The following is a 25,482-nucleotide window of genomic DNA, read 5'->3' as shown; positions in this document are numbered from 1 at the left end:
AGGGCTGGGCACAACCTCAAGAGTGTCGCATAGTTACTTAGGCAACATTTCACGAATGAACGTCTTATAGGCAAACACTTCCCCTCTTCCCACCAGACCTCAATCTCTGTGACTTTTGTCTATGAGGTTATCTCAAAAGCACTGTTTATGGTGATAATCTAAACAATTTAGCAGAAATGAAAAATGTGATACACTGATAACATTCCTCCTCATGTGCTATGTGTAACGTGTATACGAGCCAGTTTTCCTTAAAAAGTCCTCCACGAAGGCATCCCTCCCTTAAGGCAGATAGCCCTCGAGTGCTTTGCCGTAATCTAATAAACCAAACCAAAACCAAACCTGATATGCTAAGAGCTGCTGTTGAGAATGCAGTAACATGATTTAACTTGCTTTCGGAAAATGCTGGACGCTACATTGAACATGCTTTGTAACACGTTTCGGAAAATATTAAACGCATTTTAAACAGATGTTTTCGTGTCTTATTTCATTTAACAATATTGTATACAGCGCCATTTTCCCCCTGGTGGTGAGTTTTTGAACTCTTTTTTTTACGCGGAAAATAAATTCTCATAACCTCCTTTACACGATTCCCAAGTTTGATAACATTTGGTCCGGTAGTTTTCCTTTTATGACCATTTCAAATTGAAACTTTAATTATAACCACTATCTAAATTAAACTTTAAAAGTTTGACAGTTTGGTTCAAGTCCCAGCTTTAAAAATATATATATAAATATAATCTTTTATATTAATTCTCTTAGAAAGAATGTTTTAAGAAGCTAATTTTTCTCTCTCGTTCTAGACTGTATAAAAAAAACATGATCTTTAGTATGATTTAGATTGTTTCAGCCGATATAAGAATCGGGTTACTCTGTGGTGCAGAATAAACCCTGCTGCACTGTTTTATTTCTTTGTCATTTAGGAAAACTCTTTTAATTAAAATATTTATCCTTTGGACTTTGGTTCGCTTTAAACTTTATTTATAGCTAAAATGACTAGAAAATGAAAAGCTGTCTTTAGCTGAAACGCAATTCATATAATTGATATTTTAAAAAATTGACAAGAATGCAAAATTGACAAGTATGGAAGTCTAGCAGTCGAAAAATCTTAATTTTCTTGTGTGCGCACTGAAAATAACTGTAGAAGGAAAGAAGAAATTTAGGGAGAAAAGTAAGCAAAAATTTGCAGGGAAATTTGGCTGTCAGACATACCAAGATGTTCAAAAAGTTGGACGCTTTCGAATATACTTTCAGGATACTTCAAAGAATTTAGGTGTTCACTTGGACGTGTACACCAGCAAATACCATCAATTGAGCTTGTGTTAACAGAAAAGGCAAAACGATATCATTGCAGATTAAAGTGAAGAGCGACTGGTTTTAAACTATATGGTTGTGCAAATTACGTTATAGAACATCATATCCTATCATAAATGGTGAATCCCATGATTTTCTCAGTCGAATTATTTGAAGATTCAGGAGTTTATCCAGTGATGTATGTGGATGTCACCTAAAGATGTTTTTTTCCCCCCTTCCTGATGAAACAGCGGCCGAGCGGTAAAGTCTCCGAACAATGGTAGTTCGGTCCGAGGTTCGAATCCCGCGAACGGGCTGGCTGTATGGGCGTTTTCGTGGTTTACCCATGTGTAACGTGTATGCGAGCCAGTTTCCTTTAGAAAGTCCTCCAGGAAGGCATCCCTCCCCTTAGGCAGATAGCCGTAGTGTGCTTTGTCATAATAAATTAAACCAAAACCTTTTGATGAAACCAGTCTTTCCTTTCATCTCATACCTTTAAAATGTTTAGCCTCTAAAGACTGATAAAGGCTCTGACGAAATACTTCGTGAAGAACTTTCTAAGAGAAACCAGCTGTCATACGCGGTACAGATGAGAAAATCCACGAAAACGCCCATGCAACCAGCCCGTTTACCGGGGTTCGAACCCCGGAGTGAACTACCAGTGTTCAGCAACTTTACCGCTCGGCCGTTTGTGGGCCTTTATGAAATGGAAGGCGATAACTTTATTTAAAATGATTGTCAGAAATACCAAAATGTTTCGAAAAGTTGGATACTTTTCAATATACTTTCAGAATGCTTAAAGAAAAAGAGAAGAAAAATAAATTTTTTAGTAAAATTTAGCATTCGTATTTTTTTAAATTTAAAACTTTTCAATCTTATGATATTTGATTCTTGCGATTTAAAAAAAAAAAAAATTTGACTAAAGTATGAATAACATTTTAAGAAACCAAATGTAGGATAAAATTGTGTAAAGCAATGGGCACAATGATAAAACTGTTTAAAGCAGTGTATACATGTCATCCTAAGTTAAAATATCAGTTATACATCTCTCTTATTTATATATATTTTTTCTGAACGGAACATTGAAAGGCGTGTAAAACTGTACTTTACTGTATTTTCTCTTTTAATATAGTATGCAGTTTTCAAACGCATCGTAGTCTGGGTTACAAAGAATTTTTCCGAAAGAAACGCAGTTCAAATAAATAAAATCAAATTCTGGAAAATTGATATTAATAAATATATTTAAAATGCTCAGTTCGAAGGAATAAATAGAAAATTTTAAAACAATTATCTGAAGAGACAATGCAACACAAACAATTAAAATAAAAGTATAAAAATTAAAAAATGACCTAAAATAAAAACTATGACGAAAAATATATATAAAGAAAACTATTTGAAAAAAAAAAATAAATAAACGCTGCACCTTTATTTCCGCAGTTCGAATAGGTAAATGGAAATTTTTAAAACAGTTATTCGGAAAAAAAAAAAAGTGCAACTTAAACAATTAAAATGAAATTCGAAAAGAAAAAATTACTTAAAATAATAAGTTATAATTAAAAATATAATATAAAGAATATTATTTGGAAAAAAGGAACGATGGTGACTTTTTTTCCTCTCATGAGAAAGGAAACTAGGTTGCCATATATTAAGAAGTTCGTTAAGTAAAGTATTCTTGGCGCAAACTGACAAAAAAGTGCCAACATAAATTTGTGAATTTCTCCGTAAATTTCGCTCCAAATTTTTCAAAATTTCATATTTAGGCGTACTTTGAGTCGTAGAATCGAAATATGTAAAAAAATTGGTATGTTATTTCAGAAAAAGTCCGATTTTGTGTCAAAATACCTATGTTAGAATAGTGCTATATATAAATCTAATATATATCCTAAGTCGCGCTTTCGAGACATGAAGAACGCAATTTGAATTTTGTCAATCAGCCCAGTAGATCGGGAGATATAGGACTGTCCCCCCCCCCTTTTTTTTTTTTTTTTTTTTTTTTTTTTTTTTTTGAGCAGTGTACCATTCAAAGTTCATGTATGCATGATTATAATTAACGCTCATAGTGCACGGATGGATGTCCAAAATTCACGTTGAAACTGAAAATAAGTCTAATAGGGAGTACGGCCCCCTCTCATAACCGAACAGGTGACGCTATACTGGGAAGGAGGCAGTTGAAAAGTCCCTGTGGCAGTCGATCCCACTCCTGCATCAAAACAGTATTCAACTTAGAAATGGTTCTCGGAAGGAGATGGCAAAATGAAAATGCCCTTCCCTGAGAGTCCTACACGTGCTCTATATAGGGTTGAGGACACAAGAACTGGCTGTCCAATCCTTGCGGCGAATATTCTCATTCCCCAAGTTATCGTCGATCAGCTGAACTCCATGTAGACGATAGTTGCCGTTCATTAACACGAACCCAGGAACAATTGTGCTCCTGGGAAGTGAAACATAGGACTTTAAGATCTTCTCTCCATACCTCATATCAGTCAGGAAGCCTTTGTCAAACACAAGCAGAGGTGTGTGCCGTCCAATACAATATACGCCGAGAATTCGTCTCATCTGTAAAACACAGGGATCCACCGAAGTCTAGTTCAAGGCGCGTGTCGTCTGCACTATTCTAAACGCGCTCTCTCCTCTCAGCGTCAGTGAGCGGGACGTAAACAGCGATCTTCTGGCATGCATCCCTAACTCATGAAGCTTTCGGGCAACTCCAGATTGTAAAATCGGGTTCCAGTGGCAGCATACAGTTTACAGATCTGTGAAGTTGTAGCATATCTGTGTCGCCGCGCTGAAAGTGCCAAATGACTAATCTCGTCGATCATTCTCGTCGATCTTGATCAACCAGGTTTTCTCGATGGATCCAATGTCCTGAAAGTGTTATCAGAAATTGCAGACGACACTGAGCCTCACATTGTGCACTGTAGCAATCTGCCCTTGAAATTGGCTTGCCTCCAATCTACCGACAATTTCTCCATCTCATTCCATCATCCATACGGTCATAATTAATCATTTTAGTACCTGATATCTTATAAAATTTACTGAACTCTTGCGAAAAAGATGGCGAATGTCGTGAAGGAGTGCGAGCACACTAATCGTCGAAACCCCTACTTATGTACCCTTCAGAACCACAGCTTTGCAGACATGTACGTGCACTCTTGCATTTTCGACTCTGTGTGTGTTTATGTAATTTTTCGGTGGCAATCGTAAAAATAGGCATGATTTGCAAATTCTTTTAATTTTGCACACGAGTGTGTATTAAGCCTAATTTACTGGCTTCATTCTGATAATAAATGCTTTAATTTTATGTGGCTATGCAGGTATAAAGATTGTTAATCATACATGTAAAAGATTATTAAACGCATATATGTATATAATAATATGCATGTATAAGATAATTAAATCGCGAAGGATGTTTTAAAGGAAAATGCACCATATTGGTTATTTGTAAAGAAAATTATCAACTTTACGGTTTATTAAATATTTTTGACGAGGAATCGAATACGAAATAAATTGGCTTTTTCAAATACTTTAAAATATTTACTGATTAGGCGTAGATGACTTTTTATAAAAGCAGATATTTATCTAGATTAGGATTTCCCAATCTTTTTCTTGCATTAACCCCTTTAAAAGAAAGCTTTTCTTAATCGACCCCTTCACAATTTTCCTTACAATATACAGAACACCGCATAATCAAAGCGCAAATAATTGAGAATAATGTAAAGATAACAACCGGACTAAGAAAATGAACAAACGTTTTGAATAAAATTGTTTATTTTATTTATGTTTCATTTTTTATTATTATTATTGTTATTTTATATTATTAATTTCAATTTTACAAATATACAAAAAAACAAAATCACAGATTTTAATTGCCAAAAGTTTGATTTTAATGAATATGGTTATTGCGTTTGATATGTTAATGCATAAAATTTCTTAAATCACTTTGTCCAAAAACACTTAATGTTTTCTGTTTTCCGTAAAAAGTTATTAACTTGTCTAAAGCCATCTATTAAATAAGATATATCATATTTGTAAGAATATGATATATTTTATTTAATTGATGGCTTTAGAAGATATATCTATTAAATAAGATATATCTATTTAATAGATATATCTTCATATATCTATTTAATAGATATATCTTCTATATAATAAGATATATCTATTAAATAAGATATATCATATAAGAGAAAATTCAATTATGTTGGTGGGTAACTGCTTTTATTTTGGGATATTTCCCTTGGATAACTTTTAAATTCCAAAATTTCGCTTACACCTACCGTATTTGACGGCATACAAGACGCACTGGCATATAAGACGCACCCTTATTTAGAAGGCCACACACATGTAGATGTAGAAAAAGTTATGTGTGTCTAGATCTTTATCCGGGCTAAAAGTAGCATTCAGTATTGAAAGTTAACCTGTGTCCTTCACGTATAAGACGCAGGTAACTTTTCTGAGACCAAATTTAGGAAAAAAAGTGCGTCTTATATGCCGTTAAATACGGTATGTTTTGAATAAAGAGTTATGTTTGAACATCCTCCTTCAATGCAGTCAGCTCTCTTTTTACATCATAATATCAAGATGAAATATATCGCAGGTCCGCGATTCTATAAATCTTGCTAGCACATTCAGATTTCAATGGCTTGAAACCCAACATCAAAATTTTCTATAATTTCACAAGTGGTTTGTATATAACGATGTATCTTCTGAGGTAGTTTTGCGTTCTTCGCTTTTTTTTTTTTTTTTTTTTTTTTTGTTGGTATTTCTGCTTTTTTTTACATTTTTTATAATGCATTTATTTGCATGAAAAAATTTACATATCTATAAAAGTATTATTTTTAAAATACATTAATAATTTTATGTATCCCCACCCCACCCGTAGGGACTTTGTCCCTGAAGGACTATTGTTTTCGTTTTGCGATTTTGCGTTGAAAATTTTAAAAGGCGGTTTCACTTTGCAAATCGTTCCCACAAAATACTATCGCCCTGTATTATATTTGAAGAAATTAAATAATGAAAAATCTGCATAAATGTATGTATATTTCTCGCATTGTGATAAAACAACGGTATCGAATAGAGCCATCGAATTTTGAATGAGGTAATCCTCTTACGAATATGGGCATGTGGAAGACCAAATTAGATATTTCGAATTTGTTTTATGACCGATTTCATATTTTGTAAAACTTTAACGAATTTTTGGTTAACAAACTCAACCTTTGCAGCACAGTGTGTCCGGTCTGGACGCACCTAAAAATGTCCTTCTGCACGCACAGAAACATTGAATGAGAAAGGATTTATAGGTTACTATTGGTTACTCTGAACTTTCTTTATTTATAGTAGATGGCAGCTCAACATAAACCAGTCCATATATTCTAGCCATGTTTAGTTTTTTAAGACCCTCATTTTTCAAAGAAATCTTCCAGATTTTTTTAGGATATAAAAGCAATTGTGTGAAAAGAAATTTCAATGTTATTATTTTGGCTGTATACTAATCTCCTTATTCTATATTAGTTTTAAATTTTTACCTTGAAATCTTGCCTAAAATCAAACGGCGAACCCTAGGTGTGCCCAGATAGGGTTCACCGATAATCTGGGACAACTGAGAGTCTGTATTCTTTGTTTCTCCGCCTCTCATGGGTCAGTTCATTGACAACAATGCTCGTTTCAGCACTCTTTTCGAAGCTCTATTCAATATTAAAACGATAAGTGCTATCTTTGCAAAATTTTACTTGTGTACTCCTCTAGGCCTAATTAAATTAGACTGCCTACTTTTTTTTTTTTTTTTTTTTTTTTTTTTTTTTTTTAATCAAAACTCCGACTTTAAAAGGTAAGGTAGCGTACCGAAAAGGGCGAGCGATAGCAGTACTCTACGGGGGGGGGGAACCTTTCTATCTACAGCGCGCGGAACTGTGTATGGAAAATTCTAGAGATATGCTGATTTTAAAATTATTTTGCGACATTGCTGTTGAACTGAATTTTATAAGTGCAAAGAACATGATATAAATAAGACACAAAACGTGGGAAAAAAAAAGCCCTTTGGACGTAATTTAAAATCTGAAACCTTTAAGATTTTATTTATTTTTCGATTGTTTCTTACTACATGATATAGCTTGACATTAATAAACAATTAATTATCAATTTTATAGTATTAAGAGCCGCGCAGACTATATGTGATTAGGGGAGCCTACTGCGTTACTGAAGAGCCCGACTTCGAATTCCGGAGAAGGCATGGATGTTTGTAAATGTATGGTGTCTTTGCAGCACAGCGGCACTCTAAATAGTATACGGCTAGCCAAAAGTCATCTTATGTAGACAGGTAGTAGGGGATGGTAGAGGAGAGATATGGGAGACCCTCGGACCCCCTGGGTTGCTCTTCCCCAAAATTGGGGTGGAAATAGAAGTCCAACCTCCTTGAGGCTCTTTCAACCATTCTTCTGCGATATTCATGGACAACACGACAACATGATATTAAGAAATTTATTTTTCGCTAATCAATGGTATCTTAATCACGCCGAACAATTACCCATGCACATTTGGTTGTCGACCCCCCAATCGACTCCTTGATCATCGTTAACCCCGTAAAATTTCATCAACCCCCCCCGCCGGGGAGTCAGTACTTACCCCCGTTGGAAGACCGTGATCTAGACTTTTATCTTTTAATCAAAAAACATTGGAAAAAGATCCGAATTTTAAATTTATTAGATCAGCTATTCGTGTCTTTGAATCCAGAGCTGCTTCATGTGTATTGGAAATAAGGTTTAATTATAAATGTAAATAATTTATGTTTTGTTTGTTGCATTTAAACAATGTAATTTATTTATATCACAATGTCGTCGCGTTCATTTGACTCAAATGACAAACCTTAATACGTACTTAAACAGTAACCTTAATACATACGTCACATGTAAATTAAATAAGTAGAACTAAATAAAGTTGACCTAAGTTTTAATTGCACTCAGTTTGATGTATGGCATTGAGCGATATTTAAATAAAGGAGTTATTTAGACTGAGTGTTATTCAAGCCTTTTGGAAAACTAAATATAGGTATAACTGCACTTGCGAAATTGTTTCTGGCCGTAAATTTGGCCTTTAACTTGAATTTGTTTCTGGCAATTAAGTAAAATAAAGGGCATAACGTCATCAAAGTGAACGCAAAAATGCAATTCCACGTGAGCATGCGCGCATGTGACCTCAAATCAGCGTATGTGGAAACGTTTTATTTAATGATGTTTCAGTGCTTGTACATTTTTTCCTCCGAAGAAGCTTGTAATCTAGAAGGTAAACGACATTTCATAGCACTATGTTTACTTACTTCTCTTGATATTCTGCGTTTTCATTGAAAATTTCTTCCTCTTGATGTATTTAATTCAGCCGGAAAAAGTGTGTCGTATTTGTATATAAAATACTAAACGTTACACAGGCGACGCAATTAATAGACTGTACTGCTTAATTTATATAACTCAAATTTAACCAAAATGTACAATTTAAATCATATAAGGGTTCGTATAGTTAGAAATGTCTGATATATTTCAAACTTGAAGTTTGATTTGCCTGAAATTTCAAATTCGAGTTTGCCATGTTTGATTTCGTTTGTTTAACACAGTGAAAAATGGCTAATTTCAGCTTGTTTATCCAAATTTTTAGGTACTTCAAACTTGACAAAATTTTCTGTATTTTTTCTATGTAGTTTTAACATTACCTGATTAACTTTAATTTAAAAACAAATGAAAATTTTGAATAATTTGAATCACGAAGAATAATTTTATTTTGAAAACACCTAAGTTTAGCCATCGCAGAATAGTTCATTTCACAGAAGGCATTGCCATTACATCAATGACATCGTAGCCCGGAGTAACAAATACGAACACTTATCTACGCATCACTCGAGAAATTTATTTTCAACTGTGAACTTCAGATATGTTATGCTAATAAAAGTTATGCGATTGCTATCTGTTGCACTCAAGATGCGGATTTTGCCCAGTAGCCTGAATCAAGTGACTTTTGCACCTAAATCTTCTTCACAGAAGATCTTGCCTCATTTTCATTCTTCTTCTGTTGTTTGTTTTTAGTCTGTCTGATACCGATAGGCCAGTAGTAACTAACAAATGATACTCATATAGATGGTTCCCGTGACATCATTTTTTGTGTCCCGCAGCAAGATCAGCAAAATTTGATGTACAGGATTAGTGCCGCATCTCTATACAGGGTGTCCCTTAAATGTTGCGACAAACTTATGGGGGGGAGGTAGGGCACATCATAAGGATTAAGAATTTCGTAGGAACTCACGCCCAGAAACATCAATGTACGCCGCCAAGGGGTGTTGTACAGAAGAGTGCTAATGGAAAGTGAGGATTGCCTCATTCGAGCGGTAGGTACCACACGAAGAGAATGGAAAGCTGTACTAACGGAGCGCTTGCTGACATGCACTTAGTGTATGGAATAGCTGAGGGTAATGGACAAGCTACTGCATGCATTTATCGAGAACGCTTTCCCGACACATATCAACCACCCCACAGAATTTTGGTGCAGATGTTTGCACATTTGCATCAAAATTCTTAAACCACTACGGATCATTACGAAGTGGCAGGAGCGCAGGCCATGATCGACTTACTCGGCCCTTAAAAAAGAAAGTGTGTTAGATACGGTGGAGAGTAATCCAAGGCCCAGCATACAAGCCATTGCCTTTCATTTAAGAATATCTCGTGCCAGTGTCCAGCGTGTCTCGAACGTCGAGTCCTTCCACGCCTTTAGTCTCCAAATGGTTCAAATAGTGCTTCCCCGATGACCATCCTGAATGTGTGCATTTCGCACAGTGGTTTTTGCAAGAAAATGCCTGTGATGTTAACTTTCCAGCTTATTTGTTGTTCACGAATGATGGCGCATTCAATCACCACAATCAGCATTTGCGGGCTCGAAAAACCCCCCGATGGGCGGAACCACGCGACAGAGCAATGCTTCAAAGTTAATGTGCGGGCGGGTTTGGTCGGCGACTGCTTAATGCTGCTTGTGGTGTCCCAGCAAAATTGTCGGGTATCACCATCCTGTTGTGTCTGAAATGGATCTTGTGGCAAGACTCGCCTGCCCAAGCTGCTACAATCATAGAAACTCCAGGTGTGTTTGAACATGTTCGGCAATCAATGGTCCGTCGGTGTCAGGCATGTTTGGCGTCTGATGGTGCAAACTTCGAGCATCTGTTGTAACATTCAAGCTGCCGCACACCATTTGTATTCACTCCAATAAATGTTTCAAATTAATTACTCTCCTGTTTCCTTTCCCATCTTCTACCTCTGCTACCACTTATCCCTAACATTTCCCGGTATGGGTTCCTATGCAATTCTTAATCCTTATGATGTGCCCTACCTTCACTAAAAGTTTGTCGCAACATTTACGAGACACCCTATATATAGAATAGTAGAAGACAGAGTATAAGACGGTTTCAAAAAAAGAAGAACGAGCGCTTTTACGGAACACCGACACGACGCCTGCTAATAGAACCGGCTTTTCACAATCGAGGCGGCTGCGTTTATCAGTGTTTGGATGAACAATAAAAACGACACACGTTCTATCACAGGAAGGGCTTGATGACATTTAAGTAGGCATATCGATTACGCATTCATCGATTTAAGAAAGTTCGCTCCACTATATACGTGCAGCATACATAATTGTTGAAACATTCGGTATGAACTGAAGCTTCGACTTGAGTTCTTTGACAGAAATGTCAATTAGTACTCAGTTCGAGGTTGATGTTTATTTAAAATTGTAAATGCGTATTTAGATAAAAATGTGTCATTGGAAGCATGAATCTTAAACCGTGACTTTTATACTAAGCAATCTTTGGAGTAAAAATATTAACATTTGGTTAAACTGCAAAACGACGAAACAGAAATTTGTTGTTGTTGTTGTCTTGTCCATATTACATGGAACAATGGTTGCCAGAGTCTACTCCAAAGAGGGAATATAAATTTAGCAATTGCATAAAATGATAATTATAATTAACTTTTAATATCTTTTAATTAAAGTTGCTGGTAACAATTTTTTGGAAATATAGCAATGCTAATTACGCTGTGCGATTCATATAGCAATGCTAATCACTCTGTACTAATCAAATATAACAGTGCTCTGTTATATTTGATTAGTACAAATATAACAGTGCCCTGTTATATTTGATTAGTACAGAGTGATTCTGTGCGATTCATCAATCAATTTTTGTACTATTTTGTGAGATGATCCATTTTTTACTTCCTTGTATGATCCATTTTTGCCATAAATTAATTCGCCTATTGAACCCAAATATATTAAATTTTGACTTTTGTGCAAATGTAACATTGTTCCAATATGATAAAACTTCGTTTAATATAGATTTTGGTAAAACAGGCTTATTATCTTTGTTTTTACTTCCTTGTACGAAGTAAAAAGGAAGTATTGTAATCGCGAAAAGTTTCAGGCAGCATATTTCAACGAAAATATCCATTCTGACCGCTATCGAATGCAATTTAACGATGTATTTGCGTGTTATATGTACGTAAGGACAGAATAAAAGACTTTTTTCCTCTAAAAGAATTATAAAACTGCTTTAAAATGAATTCTGAAGAGAATTTTTCGTGGCATCTGTACGAACGTATGTGCGTACGTACGTATCTCGCATAACTCAAAAACGAGTAGCCTCAGAACGTTGAAATTTTGTATATAGGACTGCTATAACATGTAGATGTGCACCTCGTATTTTGGTTGCAATCGGCCGCACCAAACGTATATAAATATATTTATATATATATCGACTCTGTTACCCGGCTCAGTGATCCCAGTTTCTTTACTCTTATATGTTTGTAAATTATACATTTTTGGCTTCAAAAATGATAGAATTATGTTATTCTTATCTTTCAGTTAAGGTTTTTATGCCTTTAGGAAATCTACAAGCAATATTTGTACAATTATCAACAATTTAAATGCTGCTTAAGTGCGGTTAAGACTAATTTTTAAAAATAACATGGCAGATATATTTGTTTACATTTGAAACAGCACAATAGTAGATTTTTTGCCAATCTAGAGAGACTAAGCTTCGCAACAACAAAGATAACGCCTTCATTTATCATTGGGAATTAAATCATGCTTAACCTTTTCTGGAAGGTTTTTGAGAAAATAAGTGTTTAAGATTTACTTCGTCATTTTTAATGTAGATATTTTGAGTTTTTATGTATTTTTCTTTAGTCCCGAAGTGAGAACTGAATTAATTGAATGAGAAAGACTGAATCGTTTGTGAAAAATTGTTTCTGTTTCTGAAAAACTGTTCACTGTTTTGTTTGCTTAATTTCTTTTATACATCGTTCTAGATTTATTATAGTATTTGAATAGAACATGTGGCAACGATTAGATAATTCTTCAAATGATATAAATTTTGTGCATTCTGAGTTATAATATGAACGAAATATACCGCTGTTAAGTGAACGTAGCGCCAGAGTGTCGCTATGGTAAACAAATGTAGTGAATTTTAAAGAGTGCATTTATTCTATTGTAGTTTTTGCACTATCGATGAAGTAGATTTAATTCAAAACTAATAAGTTTAAATGAAATGCGAGAAAAATGCGTATAATTTAATATTCCGTACAAGGAAGTCATGGGGTGTACACATCAGATTTTTTTTTCCTCATCAGATCGACAAAACATCGGGTATAACAACCAAGCTTTGAATTCCTTGGAGTTCGTCATAGCGGGTTTGACTGCATTTACTTTTAAATAAAAATGCCTACATTTTAATACTCCAAATTCAATGGTTATTGGCTTTTCTGACCCAGACAGAAAGTGGTTAGTGACTCTGACTGTCGTACCCAAGGGCTCAAGTTTGAATACCGGAGAAGGATGTAATTTGTTCGACCTTTCAAAGTAGACACCGGTGGCTCACCTGTTAGGTGCTTCCATAAAAAAGGGACCCTCGCCTCCGGGTTTAATAGTGCCCAGAGCCTATAAATGGTTAGAGTGTGCCATTGCCAAAGAAGCTGCTAAGTACACCACATGACTTATACCTGTACGGAATCCATTAAGTTCCATTAGGTTATATCCTAATGGGCATATTTTATTATGTGGTTTTTAACTTGGCGCCCCCCTGGAAAAGTCATAAAATCAAATCGATTAGGTGGATGGGAGGCTGCGCCTCTTTCTGTACCTTTCTGTACCTATACGGAATATTAAAATATACGCATTTTTTCATTTAAAAACTTATTTCATTAGAGATATATTTATCATTCAATTAATTCAGTTCTCATTTCGCGGTAAGTCAAAAATACATAAAAACTCAAAATATTTTCATTCAAAATTGAAAGATATAAAAAACGTAAAACACCAAATACAGTTAAAACAATTTTTACAATTAAAATTACGGTTTCTACGCAAAAACAAGTAATTCGGCGAGCAGAAAAGAAGGCAGATTTTTCGGTGTACAAAACTAAAAGTTTCCTTTTGGTCCCACTCGGCAAAAAGACACCGAAGGTGCAGAAAGACTTAATTCACTATTCTGCCAAGTTTCAAATATAAACAAATATAGCTGCTATGGTAAAAACAATTAGGCTTATCCGCCCTTAAAAAATTTTAAATTATTGATAATTCTACATCTAGATCGCATGCAGATTAAGTTAAGGCATAAAAACCTTAACCCGAAGATAAGAACATAATTTAATCATTTTTAAGCAAAAATTGCATAAGTTACCAACATATAAGAATAAAATTAACTGAGCTTACTGGTATATATTTATATACTTTTGATACGGCCAATGGTAACCAAAAAGGGAGGTGCACAACTACATATTATAGCAGTCCCATATACAAAATTTTAACGTTCTGAGGCTACTCGTTTTTTGAGTTATGCGAGATACATACATACGTAAGCGGACAGACGCCACAAAAAAAACTCTTTTGAACACACTTTAAATCAGTTTTACAATTCGTTTGGGGTAAAAGAGTTCTTTATTTTGTCCTTCGTACAGATGCCACGCAAAAATATCGTTAAATTGCATGCGATAGAGGTCAAAATGGATATTTTCGTTGAAATATGGTGCCCAGAATTTTTCATGAGTTCAATACTTCCTTTACTTCGTACAAGGAAGCAAAAAAGGGTTAAAACAAAAATGAAAGAAATCACTGCTCTTACAGTCAGAAGGAACTTACAAACGTTTGAACACGTTCCTGTAGATAACAAAAAGTAATACTTATCGCTCAGCTTATTATTCGTAAACTTAGCAACAATTTTAAGTAGGCGCTGGTGACGTCATTTGTGTTCTATGACGTATAAACTGATATGGAATCAAATCAATGCGAAGCAAAACTCTTGTTTCAGAATCAAATAATTTCACTTAACTTTCTATGGATTTCATCTTAGATTTTGGTTTACTTTTTATACCCAGAATTTTTTTTTAACTTGAGCCAGTTTTTATTCTCACAGTAATTAAAAAATTAAATATTTAAATTAATGACAAATATTTAAAAGATAACCCTTTTTATTGGGCATTTATTAATAATGCATTTTTATGAATTCATATTTAGAAAAAGAAATGGTAAAAATAACTAAGGTATCGGTTATTATTATTAAAATATTATCGATTTACTTTAAAACGGCTTTAGTTTTTAGTTTGCTAAATGCAAGGAGTAAATTACGGTAGAACATGCTAGGTCTTAGATGAATAAGTTATCAAAGTCTTATAGATGAATATATTGTTATGGTAATAGATGAATATATGAAATAGTGAACTAAATGAAAATGAAACTATAAACTAAATGAAAATGAAACTATAAACTAAATGAAAATAGCTCCTATTTGCGTTAATTACACGAAGGAAACTGTAAAAATGTTCATTCAGGCTAGCCGACGGAATTCATTTCAGTGGTGATCCTGCACACTTGATCATTGGTCGAATCTCAGAAAATAGCTGCAAAGTTTATGTACGAGCAGAATTCTGTTTATGTTTAAATTGTAAAAAGAAACACATTTCGCTCTTAACAGAGTAATGAAAAACATTTTACGAAACTAACTAAGTAACTTTCTTGTTATCATAATATTTTTACTCATGTATGATTAAAAACGAAATCATGAGGTTGGCGGATTTTAAAACAAATTGTCAAAGAAAAATTCACGTAACTTGATTGTTATCATACATATATATATCATTACAGAATGACTACATGAATGGCATCCACTGTTGTTCCTTGAAATTCTGCACGTATATAGTCACCGAACAACTTTCTTGAACGAAGTAAAGAAAATATTGTAATCGCGAAAAATTTCGGTTATCGCTTTCAACGAAAATATCCATTTTGACCGCTCTCGAATCTATTTGAACGATGCTTTTGCATGACATCTGTACGTACTGACATAATAAATGATTCTTTTTCCCAAAAAGGAATACAAAATGTATTTAAAATGGATTCGGAAGAGTTTTTTTTTCATCATGTCTGTATGCAAGTACGTATGAATGTATTTCGCAAAACTACAAAAGGAATAGCTATATAACGTTGAAATTTTGTATATGAGACGTCTGTAACATGCAGTTGGAATTTTCTATTAGTAAAATTGCGTTTATAGTGTCAGTTTTTATCGTTTCACGAAGCGCGCTATAGGTATTACCTTGATTCAAGTTTTGAGCTGCTTTAACCTTGATAAATCAGGCTCAAACCTCCAGTTGAGCTCTACCATTTTTTGCAATTTTCTATGCATATCATTTATTTTTTAAATATGTTTAAATTTTACAAAAGTCCTTTTAAAATTAGTTGTAAGTTAAAATTTATTAATTTTTTCTCACCCCTTTTTGATTCTGAAGTCATCTCGACTTGTAATTTTAACATTTATGGAATTCCATGAATGTGTATATTATGTAAAGAAAAATAAAATACAAGCCCCCCCCCAAAAAAAAAATCTGAAAGATTTCAGATTTTTAAACTACCACCAAAGGGCCGTTTTTTTAACGTTTTGTGTATTACCTTTATTAAATATCATGTTCTTTGCACTTAAACTATACAATTCAGTTCAATAGCAATGTCGCAAAATAATTTTAAAATGAGCATCGCTTTAGAATTTCCGATACACAGTTCCACGCCCGCTAGAAATAATAAGGTCCTCCCCCCGCCCGCCGTAGAGTGTTGCCATTGCTCCCTTTGAAATCCTTGAGTTTGTTAATCAAAAATTCGTTAAAGTTTTACAAAATCTGAATTCGATAATAAAACTAATTCCAAATTTCAAATTTGAGCTTCCCCATGTGCATATTCGCAGTAGGATTACGTCATTCAAAATTCGATGGCTCTATGTACCAATTGTTTTATCACAATGCGAGAAATAGACATACATTTGTGCATATTTTTCATTATTTAATTTCTTCTAATATAATGCAAGACTCTAACGTTTGGTGGCAACAGTTTGAAAAGTGAAACGGACATTTATAGTAAACCAACGCAAAATCGGAAAACGAAAACAATACTCCTTCAGGAACGAAGCCCCTTTGGACTAAAAATTATATGATTAAAAACGAAGTGCAAACTACATGGTATGTAGACATGAATGAATTCAATACCTAAAACAGTTTTGGACAGTTAATGGTGGGTCTGCAAATTTTATAATTAGCTTCCCAGAAATTATAAATATATCTTAAAACTTAAAATCTTATATCTAAAATGAGCTTTTCAAAAAAGTAAAGTCAAATAGTAGGAAAAAAGAATTTAGTGATAATATTTCACCCCATATTAACAACGCCTTGAGATTTGTAAAATTATTTTATGACGAAAACTACGTAGCTACACACATCTCTCCCTGGAGTGTTTCTTTATAAAGTTTGCAAAAAATATTTTCGTAAAGTGTCAATACTGTTTATTTAACTAAGGCGTGACGTAGGAAACTTCATGATAACTCGAAATGGTTTCCTTCGAAATGTTTCATTATCTCAACAGCTAGCACAATATGAACAGAATCGTGAGTTCCGTTCTAAAATTAACCAAGTGAGTTCAATGAATTAATGTCTATTTCAGGAACATGAATTTCGATAACATTCCAGAAGAAAAAAAAAGGCGAATCCTTTAATTCTTTCAAAAGCAGATATCGCGCGGGAAACCTCCTTCTACGATTCACATATAATAATCATATATAACAAACTTTGTGATATATACAAGGCTATACTTCTTGTTGGAAAGCTCATATTTTTAAACAAATGTTTTATTGACTTGTCTTTTTATTGACTTTGTCTACTTATTTGAAGCCAGAGCAGAAAAACTTCCTTTTTCCACAAATTTGTGCATCTTATTAGCATTTTATTTAGCACTTGTCTCTTTAATTCAAAATGTTTGTTAAGTTGTATTTCTATGTTTAAACTCCATACATTATAGTGCATATGCTAATGTTACACGTTTCTTTTCTCCAAACTTTATGACTTTTGAATGAGGAATACACATAATAAGTATATTACCTCTGTTCCACAGTGCAATCTACATTTTATTAAACCAAAATAAATAGATGCTACGAAAATGAACTTAAGTTATGAATATCAGAATAGCGTGTGAATATTTTGTGAAATATCGTATACCGCTGAATAATAGAACTACATATAAAATACTAAGTGTGTTTATTTAAAAACTTAACATTCTGTTACAAAATTAATACTACACAAAGTCTTAATAAGCCATCGCGTACGCATTTCAGTTTTCACTTCCTTGTACGAAAGGAAGTATTGTAATCACAAAAAATTTCAAGAATCATATTTCAACGAAAATATCTATTTTGACCATTATCGAAAGCAATTTAACGACGTTTTTGCGTGACATCTGTACATAAGGACTGAATGAAGCACTCTTTTCCTTAAAACGGATTATAAAATGGATTGAGAAGAGTTTTTTTTCACGGACATCTGTTCGTATGTACGTATGTATGTATTTCGCATAACTCAAAAACGAGTAACGTAGAAATTTTGTATCTAGGAGGGCTATAACATGCAGTTGTGCACCTCCTTTCTGGTTCAAATCGGCCGGACGAAAAGTATATAAATATAAATACTCAATCTGTTACTCGGCTCGGTAAGCTCTTTTTTTTTTTTTTTTTTTTTAATCTTACATTGTAAATTGTGCATTTTTGCTTTAAAAGTCATGTAGTATTGTAGAATTGTCAACAATTTAAAAATTGTTTAAGTGCGACTAACGGAGCAGCCATATTTGGCTATATTTGAAACTTAGCAGAATAGTGAATTAAGTCAGTTTCTGCACCTTCAGCGTCTTTTTGTCGAGGGGTATCAAAAGTAAACTTTCAGTTTTGTGCGTCGAAAAACCTGCCTTCTTGATGGCTGGCCGAATCGCTTGTTTTTTTTTTTTTTTTTTTTTTTTTTTTTTTGGCTTGTTTTGAATGTCTAATTTTAATTGTAAAAAAAATTAATTGTAATTAAGAATTAAAATAACTAAATAATTTAATTGCGTCTAGCTTTAGACTATATGATTTGCATAAATGAACCGTTTAAAATTAGCAGGTGATGCGTTGAGTATCGGATTCCAGCATGGAAATTTGTTTTACTACGGCTTTCAAACCATTCCTGAAATGCATCTTTCAAATCAACACCTTTGCCGTTACGAAAATGATACATAACATGTTACCGACAAAGTTTGAAATCCGGCATTTTATAGAATGCCTAGGAATTGTATATAATGCCTAAAACTAGGCCGCAATGTCTGAAATGATTCATATTTCACATATTTCCTAGGCATTCTACAGAATGCCAAATGACAGACAGGCAAAAAATGAAATACAGTTCCGATTCATTTCGAAAAAACGAAATTACTTACCAAAAGTTATCAAATAATGTAAAAAGGCCAAAACGACTACTAAGAAGGAACCACGGGACTACTGGCTGCTTGATTGCTAGAATGTGATGTTTGTGGAAAACAAATGCACATTCATTTACCCTGTTAAAGGAAGCGTCGGTACTATACAGGATTACGTCAAGGACGTCGAGTTATTTTTCATATTTCATGAAAACATTGTTCATTTGAGTACTGGACATTTGACATTAAACTATTCATTTGAGTACTGGACACTGACGTGACAGAATGTTGAAAGAATGTTCAACAAAGTACAAAAACGTAACTGTACCTGTACTTGTATGCCTTTGTGAGCTCTGCCAGGAAAACAAACTGGTATTAAAAAGGCCATTGACGTATTCATAACGTATTTTTTGCGTTGCTACGCTACCAACATAATTCCACTAAGAAATGTAAATTACCGCAGACGATTATCCGCAAAGAATATCCGCAGACGATGCTCGCGCTTAAAAATGTTTTTCAGTTATTCTTTAAGTTTTGACTAATAATGTTGGTTGTTCGTTCAAAAATGGCAAAAGTGCTTTAAAACTTTATTACAATGTGAAACTTGTTTCTGAATTGATTGTTTCTGAATGTAATTTCTGTCGTCAGGTAAATCTCACTGATTCCCATTCTCAGCCAGATAGCAAACTTATTATGTTGTATCAAGATCATCTCATTATTTTTTTTTACGTATTTTCGAATAACAGTTTTTAATGGAACCCTTTCATTAATTTTTCAAAATAAAATTTGTATTTCTGAGGAATGAACACCTTTTCAATAATAACCTTATCGTAACAATTTTTTCATATTTTGCCTAAAGAGCATTTGTCATTCTATAGAATGCCTGGGTATTTATTATACACAATATCTAGGGAAAGTATGTAATAATTCTTATATTTCATATTTTGCCTAAAATCGTCCGGCATTGTATACATTGCCTATTCATTCTATAGAATGGTGGTGTTTCATACTTTGCCGGTAACATAGGTACTGTTTCAGATTCTGACAAAAAGAAATAGGAATCATGTCTGGTGAATGCTGCGGAATTAGGTAAACCAGAATGTCGTCATACAAGAGCAATACTTCTCTGCTGTGTTTGCCACGGCATTTTATCTTTATGGCTTGCCAAAGCGAGAAAACATTTTAACATAATAAATAGTACCGTGACTTTGCAGAGCTTATAATCAACAAGGTACTTTAATAAAATTCTTCATCTTAAAAAAAACCGGCGCTCAAAATCTTCCTGGTGGATTTTTGGGTTCAGAAGATGTGAGGCCAAGAAAATCCTTTGTATTTCCCCACTTTGATCTTTTGCTTCGCTTCTAAATCATAGTTGTGAAGCCATGTTTCGTATTTTATCACTAATCTTGAATCCGCACGGGTGTCCAGATTCTGCTCTCAACTAATCTTGAATAGAAATTTCTAACAGTGTTTATCATGGAAGATAGCTACCAAGAACTTTCGACGATGTTTGTTTACTTCTGGTGTTTACTATGGGTACCCATTTCACTCAGACCTTCGAGATCTGAGTTTTTATGCGAAATGTTTTCTACTGATCAATCAATGATGCCTATTTTCATAGGCAATGTAAGAAATTGTCATTTGCCTATTTTCCGTCATACATTCCTCAACTTTAGCAAACATTTCTTTAGTGGTCATATTCGTACTATAACTTGCCCTAGGATCATCTACGAGAAACTTTCTTCCGTATTTTTAAAACATAGCATTCTGCCTTTCGATGCTGAGAGAAGAAGGTGCTGCTATATTTAAGACTACAATCACGCATTCATCAATATTTGTCTGTATTTATGCCTTACCAACTCTTCAACCCAATAATTCGTAAATGGCACCTCACGATTTTATTTCTGGTCGAATATAACGAAGAATTTTATAATAGCTGAAAATTATTTTTTACTTTTCAATGCATTTAACTAAAACGGTTTTAATTAAAATTTATGTATGAACTAATTTAGGTGTTGAAGTAATGTAGATACATAAAGAAGTTATAATCATGGCCGACTTATTTAGCTCTTATTTCTTAATAAACAGATTATTAGCTTTCTTCAAGTGAACATTTTTGGTGCATCAGTGATAAACTGGCGAAAAGCTAACTCGTTGTTTGCCGTAGTAAGCGACGAGTCGAAAACAGAAATGTGACGCACTCAAGAGGAAAGCTTGGTTTAGAAGATTTAGATTGAGTTCATTTTGTCCCCGTTTGGCTGCTCTTAAATTTCGGCTAACAAATTTGAAAACATTTATGTCATAACCTTTATGCAAGAATCATATGGCATAGCTTATTTTTGAATTGATGTAGTTCAGAGCTATTTATTATAAGAAATTACTATTTTTAGGCTGGAAAGGGGAAATGATCACATTAAAATGGAGAGCTAAGGAACTATTACCTATATAAGTTAGAATTTTTATAAATATAAGTTAGAAAAAGTAAGAATTCTTATATACATACTTTTATATATTTGTGTGCGAATAAATACAAAGTAAACACACATCAAAACCTAATCCTACTGCGCGCTGAAAGCAGCAACAATTGGCTGCAGTAATGCAAAATAAATTAAAATAAATAATACGTTTAAAATTAATCCCATACGCTATTCGGAATAAACCAGTAGCATAGAGGCAAACTGCAAGCAAAATGGGTCAAAACATGCCAAAACCAAAAATGAAAAATAAATATATTATATCTTTTGCTGCATCATCATCAAAGGATTGGTGCAACCGAAGAAGTAAACATATCGGCCTATTTCTAAACCAACAAAAACACAAAAGAAAAATAATCTCAGAAAAACAGCCAGAAAAATGTAATCTGTATTTATCAATTCAATCCCTACAGGCCAAAGCAGCCTGTAGCATCAAAGGCATAAACAAATATAAAAAAAGTATAAAAATATTATCTTTAGCAGACCGAATCAAACAAAAATGTAAAATAGAAGCAATCGAACATACAGTGTCTCACAAAAGTGATGGGACACTTGTGCTTTACAAAAGGAAACTGTAATAAAATAAATTAAAGAAACATGTAAACATTTTTTGTGGGTGTCTTTCATACTTAAATTCAGTAACAATTATTACATAACATACATTTTCTCAAAATATTAAAATATTAATTTAATAAAAATACAATTGTTCAGAACGGAGCAAAAAATGGCTCACATAAGTGATGGGGCATCATTAGATACTACTACGTACTGCAATAAAAATATTATTTGGAGTTTTTATTTTTACTCAAAAGCAATTGGCAGTAATTTATAAAATCGTCTGCAGTATTTCTCTCCAGTTTGTTTTGGAATTTTTGTGTTTTTTAGCTCTGTGCAGCCATGAATGCTAAACGAAAAGAAACTTTGCCTGAAGTTCGAAAATTAGTTATTAATTTGCATATTGAACTCTGAAAATCTATTATAGAAACTGCTGAAACAGTTAACTTGAGTCATTCAACAGTTTTCAATATCATTAAACGATATAAAAATAATCATATGATTCAGGATAAAAGAAGACTTGGCCGACCATCAAAGCTATCCAATGGAATAAAGTGAATTATCGTTCGAAATATTAAAAAAATCCAAGAACTGAGTGCTCCTAAAGTTGCTGCTGATTTACAAGCATTACATGGAGTAATTGTTAATCCTGAGACTATCAGAAGAGTAATTCGATCTGCTGTATATTACGGTAGAGCAGCCAGGAAAAAATTCTTCGTATGTGAAAAGAATAGAAAACTCAGACTGGCTTTCGCAAAATCCAACATAAATAAGAATTCTGATTACTGGAATTAAGTTATATTTGCTGATGAGAGTAAATTTAATATATTTGGTTCTGACGGTAGAATCTTGGTGTGGAGAAAACCCAGGGAAGAATTTCGCAAACAGAACTTGGTGCCAACAGTAAAACATGGTGGAGGAGGAGTTATGGTATGGGGGTGTATGTCGTCCGCTGGAGGTGTAATCTTGTTTTTATTGACAGTATAATGGATCAGTACAAGTATATTGACATTTTAAATCAAAATTTGAAATCTTCAGCACGAAAATTGAACCTTCATAACGATTTTAAATTCTACCAGGACAATGACCCCAAGCACATTGCTTTGAACGTTAGACTCTGGCTGCTGTATAAAAAAACACAACCACAATCTCCAAACTTAAATCCCATAGAGAATATTTGGCAAGAATTGGAATGAGAATTCGCAAAAAAAAAAAAAAAAAAAAAAAAAAAAAAAAAAAATTAGTCGAATCCATTCCAAGAAGATTAAATCATGTTTTAAAAGTAAAAGGAAATCCATCAAAATATTAAAACCTTATGAAAAGTAAAATTTTTGGATAAATATTTGATGGAAAAGTAAGTGTCCCATCACCTATGTGAGCGATTTTTTGCTCCGTTCTAAACAATTATATTTTTATTAAATTAATATTTTAATATTTTGAGAAAATGTATGTTATGTAATAATTGTTACTAAATTTAAGTATGAAACACACCCACAAAAAATTTTTACATGTTTTCTTAGTTTATTTTACTACAGTTTCCTTTTGTAAAGCACAAGTGTCCCATCATTTTTGTGAGACACTGTATGAAAATATGAATAGAAAAATAAAAAATAAAAAGAGGAATTAGTTCTTAAAATATGTAAACCTAGAGCAACAAAGTTTTGAAATGAAAGAAACTCCTGTTTAGCAGAAAAATACTGTTGCTATGCTAATTAATGAATTTAGATGAACTACAATTTTTAAACTGATTAATATTAATAAAATTAATTAATATTTAATTTGTTATTTTATAAATTATTTCTTAATTTTTATTAATTATTATAGTAGTTATTATATTTTTATTAATATTAATTCGAATTCGATTTATTTTGGCTTGCTTAATATGCTGAAGTATGAATAAATATTTATGATTAAAAAAATCTGCTTTGGTATTTGATGGAATTGTACTTTTCACATAGAAATAATACCCAATCACAGGCATTATACTGAAACCTGAATAATAGCGTTACAATTTTTATTGTATTCATTCATTTATTTCATCATCTTTTGGTGCCGATTTCGAGAAACGCTACAACAAATCTTCACTTACAAATCAGCATGAAACAATCAGAATATCAAGAGTATTATTCTATTTGAATAAAAAGTGATATCTGGAATTCTTTTATTGTATAACAGCTGTTACTCATAGATCCGTTTGAACAAACGAACTCACTCTTCTTGCAAATCATTTCATCAGGCATTTTCCTAATCATGTTCTAGCATGGATAGTTAAGATACGCAATCAAAAACTCAGTAAATACAACAGTTCCAAACATGATTAATTCTCTACAAAGCCTTTTACTCGTTTTCCCTTACGTAGGGAAAAAGGGAGAAAGTGAGAACGTAAACATAAATTAAAGAAACACAAATGACGTCACTGACCATGTGCTATTGGTTATTCCCCATTGGATGACGAAATTTCCATGTGGATACACTGACTGTTGTTAATGCACGTTATCTGAGCATGTAGCTCCAGTATTGGATAAGCTCCACATGTCCAAATTTGAAGTAATAGGCTGTAGCGCGTTACGACGGGTTGAGAAAACGTTGTGCAATGTGAAATCATCTATAAATGCAAAAAATCTTGGAACTGAATTTAATTATTAGTACAGCAACAATCGGATTATCATCATCAGTAATACGGCTAGGAAGGTAAAATCTTTTTAATCTTCTAAAAATCAGTCTAAACTGCAAATTTTTGCTAATTTTACTTTCGTTGCTTATCTGTTATCATCAAATGTTTGTAAATGCATTAGAATCATATCTTATACTCATTACAAGTATTTTTTAAACCTGTGTTCAACTGAAAAAGAACCTTTTATCAAATTGTAATGAATAATTTATTGCATAATTTAACCAATGTTCCTGTATATGTTCAACCTATGTTTATGGATTTAAACCTATGTTCAACTGAAAAAGAAACTTTTATCAAATTGTAATGAATAATTTATTGCATAATTTGTTTACTGACTATGTTCTGATATTATTTTATATCTTTACTGAAAATGTTCTAATATATCTGTAAATAATATTTAATTTACTATTTATCCACTTACATTTGCAGTTAGTAATTAATTTTGCGATATTTTTATCTTTTCCCTTATTAGCTTTTACTTAGTTTATTATACATTTATTTTAAAATTTCAAATTTATTGTTTATTTTTAATAACAAAATTATTGAGAGTTTCACTTCTTGATATATTAAATAATTAATACTTACATTTATTATTCTATTACTTGGCAAAATTAAATTATTTGAATATATACGTACTTTTTGATATTTAAAAGTTAGCAATGAAAAAAGATAAAATGCATCTTGAGTTTAATGAGATAAAAGTGGTAGAAGAAT

General features: G+C 33.0%; 1 protein-coding gene across 5 annotated transcripts in view; it reads left to right on the top strand.

Moving 5' to 3' along the window:
* The window catches only part of LOC118186133 (uncharacterized), a 49,469-nt gene that overhangs the window by 13,280 nt on the left and 10,707 nt on the right, over window positions 1-25,482 (top strand). The window contains exon 1 of one of the 5 annotated variants that reach the window (XM_035356162.2): window positions 24,601-24,785. The exons of 3 other annotated variants lie outside the window; for them this stretch is intronic. In XM_035356162.2, the coding sequence (XP_035212053.1) occupies window positions 24,706-24,785 (80 nt within the window). In that variant the 5' untranslated portion in view covers window positions 24,601-24,705. Of the gene's footprint in view, window positions 1-24,600; window positions 24,786-25,482 lie in introns of those variants that run through there. One more of the 5 variants, XM_035356161.2, reaches the window with a different exon arrangement.

This window comes from Stegodyphus dumicola, chromosome 4 (assembly GCF_044657685.1).
Source record: "Stegodyphus dumicola isolate Sdum_Otavi_A_Nest chromosome 4, ASM4465768v1".
NCBI classification, from domain to species: domain Eukaryota; kingdom Metazoa; phylum Arthropoda; class Arachnida; order Araneae; family Eresidae; genus Stegodyphus; species Stegodyphus dumicola.
Note: the sequence above shows the minus strand (reverse complement) of the source record. Positions and strands in the feature narration are given on the sequence as shown.